The following is a 4,679-nucleotide window of genomic DNA, read 5'->3' on the forward strand; positions in this document are numbered from 1 at the left end:
GACCAGGAATACAAAATTTAAAAAAAACAAGAAGAGAAAAAAATCCTATGGCAGTTATGTCCTGCAGCAGAGATGAGGTCTTAGTAGGACTTTGAGATGCCACTCTGGCCTTGAAGTTCTGATCCAGACCATGAAATGGGACCCCAGAGTCTCTGCCTGAGGGATGATGCTAGGGAGTCAGTGAAGAGAAATAAGGTGATTTCTAGATTTTTAGATTTTGCAGATTTTTTTAAAGATAACTACAACAGTAGTTTTTCCTGATTAACCTAACGTTGCCAACACCTTACTTTGTCATGTAGGATATTGAAAACAAAACAAAATGAAACTAGTACCTGCTATCTACTAGATAATACTAGTATCTACTATCTCTATAATCTTATAAAATAAAGGACTTTTTTTTTTTTTTTTTTTTTTTTTCTCCCCCAGAAAAACCAAAGAAACAGGATGGGCATAATCTCAAAGTGGGAACAGTTCCTCCAAAGAAAAATGTTGGCAAATTTATATCAACAAGGTAAGAAAAATAAAGGACATTGTTTAAAATATAAAATGCAGAGAAAATGCATTGTACAACTTTATGTTGTATATTTTGCCCTTATATTAATTTTGTCAGTTTGGGAAGATATATTTGATAACTGTGAAATCAAGTGACACTTAGTTACCCAACGCGTGCCATGTGATGCTTTGTTTTTATCACAGGCGATGTTGAGAATGGGTTGCTATGGAGTTTTGGTAATATTTTACCTATTTGGAATATTTTGTACAGTCCAAGAGGAAGTTAAAAACCTAGTGGCTTCTCTCACACTCCCTGTGCGGGACTAGGAGAAAGCAGTCCAGATGCTCAGTTGCATAGTCTCCAAGGTGGCCTTTTAGGATTGCCAGTCTGGGGTCCCCAGGGTCCATCACTGACAAAGAATATACCAGAGAGGGACCCTGGTGCCCAGGGAAGGATGCTCAGTGGGTGGCACAAGTCTGGTACAGGGCAAGGCCTGGGGCTCAGAGGCAGGCACCAAGGCTGAGGCCAGGACCTCTACTTGTTAGTTTCAAACTCAGGACAGGTTACCTAACCTCTTGAATTTTTTGTTTCCTTGTATGTAAAGTGAAAATCAGAATAGTGTTATCTCATTGGGTTGCTGTGATATCTTTGAAGTTCTTAGGAGCACTCTTGACATGCCATAAACCCTCAAAACACCAGAACGTTATCACAAGGCCAGAACATTACCTGACAGATTAATGAATAATGGAATTAATGGATGACCTAATGATAACAGGGCACCGGTGAGTTTTAGGATTAGATGTGCTGTTTCTTCAAGTCAGTGTGTGTCCAACAGTCAGTGTGATTATCATCTGTTGTCTGCATTTCCCCAGCTTCATTAACAAATCATTTCTTCATGTGCTAGAATTAACCTATTTAATTAATCTGCCTAAATCATTTTTGATTAGTGGCCTGGGGGAGTGGGATAAATTTACAGGTGAAATTTAATTTCTGGACATATTGGTATTTATTTCCATTCATGTATCAGATTTCAATTTTAGATAGAAAATTCCAAAGTTGTCATGAAGGCCTTGGAAAATAGAAAGTGTGAGGCCTTTTGGAAACACTTAATTGAGTATCTGATTCCAGCTATCTCATTCTGCTACCCAGAGTGATGGGTGGATAGAGATGATAATAAGGGGTTTGATTTTTGAATTATTATTATTAGTTTTGTACTGCCTTGAGGAATGGGCTTCCTCAAAGGAGAAAATTATGAAAATTAGAACTTATGGTCCTAGCTATGATTCTCTGTCATCTTCCAATCCAGCTAATGGTGACAGTCTAGAAAATGCAAAGTTAAATGGCTGGGTGTGAATTACATTGCTATATCTGTTTGCCAATTGCTGTACCATTGCTGAGCTCTCTGAATGATGTGGAACCTTTTGGGGAAATTGCAGGAAATATTTTTTTCTGGTTTTTTTTTTTTTCACATTGATAATATTTTTATTTGACATCTGGATTCAATTTCACATATACTTGCATAAATAATTAAAAAGTATCTCTAATGATTAACTGTGTGCAACTGTATGCTAGTTCAACTGGTCCCAGTTTCATTCTCCACTTACAATGCAACCCTCACTCTGTTGTAGCACCAGAAAGAAGACAGCTGCTGGTCCCTTTCCTTACAGCAACACGGGGTTTGCACTGCGTAAAGCTGTGGGGCAGGTTCTACCTGTTTTAAATTTTAATAATCAGGCCAATGATTTTTTATTTATTACTAAAAGATAATACCAAAAACCGTTAAGGCCAGAATAAAATGGTGCAGTTCCAGCATCCCAAACTAGAAGGAATTATTTTTTCAGTGAAGGGGAATATATATAATCCAGAGAGCTGATATTATTAGACAGAAGTAGCGTTTGGTGTCAAGCATTTAAGAACGAACAGGAGGGGGAGGTTTATGTGCTGGACGTCACGGAGCCTCAACAGAGCTTTCTCAGCTTCAAAATTAAAAACAATTTTCTAGGATACATGAAATGATGAATAACAGAAGAGTGATCAGTACTGAATTTAGAGTGGAATGATTCACATTAGTTCTCCAAGTGAATGTAATAGAGCATATTTACTTTCTTAACAAATGCTGATTTCTCCCCCTCACTGTAAAACTGAGATCCATCATTCATAATGTTACCTGGATGATCTAAACATTAATGTATTTAGAATTAGCGGGCTTCCCAGGGACCGGTTTAGATTCCTTCCAGCCAAGGGGAACTGTTCTTGTTGAGCGTGAAGTTGTTGGCAAGAGGTAAGTCAGAGGCACAGCTGTGGAGGTCAGTCATGGGTCAGTTTTTGATGGCCATGGTCCAGAGGAGGGGACGGTCTGTTTCCACAGTCACAACACCAGATCCATCGTACGTATTGGAAGTGCTGACCAGTGTTCCAAAACTAAGCATATGATTTGTGAGGTTCCACTTTAGGCCTGTTGTCATAACCCGATTGCATGGCTGTCCAACAGGAATAAGGCCACACCAGTCACCTACCATTCCAGTATCTACATGCAATTTGTGCTTTCCTGGTTGGAGCAGGTAGATGAGAGATTCCTCTTGGATTATTATAATTGGCAAAGGAGTGATTCGAGTTGCTTGGAACAAAGTGTTCACAGATGCCATAATCTGGTCAAAGCGCCCAGCCAGTCCTCCCAAGGTCACAATCATATCTACCTGAAGGTCTTTTCCTTCTATCTTCTTTTGGAGCACTTCGAGGCACTTGGTAAAGTCAGTATGCTCTTGATCAGGAGTTGAAATAATTTCACATCCCTTGGTAGCATAGTATTCTCTAACTTCAGGCCTAATCGAATCAAAGTCTCCACTGATGAATTCAGGCAAAAAGCTTTCCCTCTCTCCTTCAGTGTTGTCATATAAGCGGTTGGCACCTCCATCAGCACAGGCTCTTAGAAGCGCTTTGCGCCAAAGATGACGAAAACATCTGTCCAAAGGCTGATTCAGAATCACAAGGCAGTATTTCAAACTTCCAAGCGGGAAGCAGGGGTTCCAACGGGGTAATGGCATGCTCCATAACGGACTACGGGTCTCTGCATTCAAAACATAAAAACGCCACATTAGAACGTGCCCCAGCTAATCAAACGGCGCGCGAAACCGCCGGCACACGTGCTCCGCGGCGGCGCACCACGGAGCCAGCCGCGCTCGCGGCGCGCGGGCCCGGGCACGCCTGGCGGGGCGGCGGCGGGGACGCGGGAGGCCCGAGGCCCGCGGGGCTCCCGGGCGCGCGGGGCGAGGCGTGCGCGCGCGCGACGCGTGCCTCGACGGGGCTGCGCCGTCCCGCCTCTCCCCGCCGCGCCGTCACCCTCTGGGGACCGGAGGAGCCGAGGGAGCCGGGGCCGCGAGGGGCGGCAGCAGCAGCCGCCTCCACCCCAGGCGGCGCGCCGGGCTCTTTTTCTTGTTTTTTAAGGCCACAATACTGTAAAAAAGTGTTTTTAAGCCTGGAAGCAAAAATAATAATATACATATAAATAAAGGTACTTTTGTGGACTTAGAGAAAAAGACTACGTAGTACATTAGTATATTTACATACATATATTTAAACCTATTATATAACAAAATCTACACTTTTGAAATCAGCAATGAGTCAAGATTATTTGCAATCACTTTGTTCCTATGGATTTTGTTTTTCTGCCCTGAGCATAGGTCTGCATGGAGATTTACTCTTTGATCATTGTGTTTGCTAACAGTAGACAAATTATGACACTTTGGTTGAATTTCCCATTTCCCAAGGATGTATTTATTTTGTGGTGGGCAGGGAGCATGTCTTGTACATATTAAAAAGCTTGGTGGTAACTAGTGCAGCCACTTACCCATAGAAAATTTTTAATAGTTGTTAAACTAAATAACAGTTATCCGTGGACTGTCCTCCTTTGTCTGGGCATCATTTGGAGCAGAGGGGAAATTTCAGGTGGCACCTTTTCACACCCGAAGAGAGGAAAGTCCTGGGGTAAGTCTGAGCAGTGGGGGAGGCGAAGGAGGCGTTCTCTGTGATGTTCTGGTGAGCCCAGGCTGGGGTCCTGTATCTGTGTCCAGAGATGCAATTGAGCCAGGCAGAGTGGACACTGTGGTGAGACTGGAGAGGTGCCAGAAAGTCATTCTCCACCCAAATCTTCCTGTGAGTAGTAATTTTGACATCGACCGTAGGAAGA

The 4,679-nt window shown here is 42.7% G+C and overlaps 1 protein-coding gene across 1 annotated transcript; it reads right to left on the minus strand.

Moving 5' to 3' along the window:
• Positions 1-2,627: 2,627 nt before the first annotated feature.
• LOC130837137 (thiamin pyrophosphokinase 1-like) lies at positions 2,628-3,544 on the minus strand. Its single transcript, XM_057709941.1, is given in 2 exon segments — positions 2,628-3,501; positions 3,503-3,544. Coding segments are annotated over 2 exon segments (732 nt in total). The 3' UTR covers positions 2,628-2,811.
• Positions 3,545-4,679: the final 1,135 nt, after the last annotated feature.

The sequence above is a fragment of the Hippopotamus amphibius genome, chromosome 15, assembly GCF_030028045.1.
Source record: "Hippopotamus amphibius kiboko isolate mHipAmp2 chromosome 15, mHipAmp2.hap2, whole genome shotgun sequence".
Lineage (NCBI taxonomy): Eukaryota > Metazoa > Chordata > Mammalia > Artiodactyla > Hippopotamidae > Hippopotamus > Hippopotamus amphibius.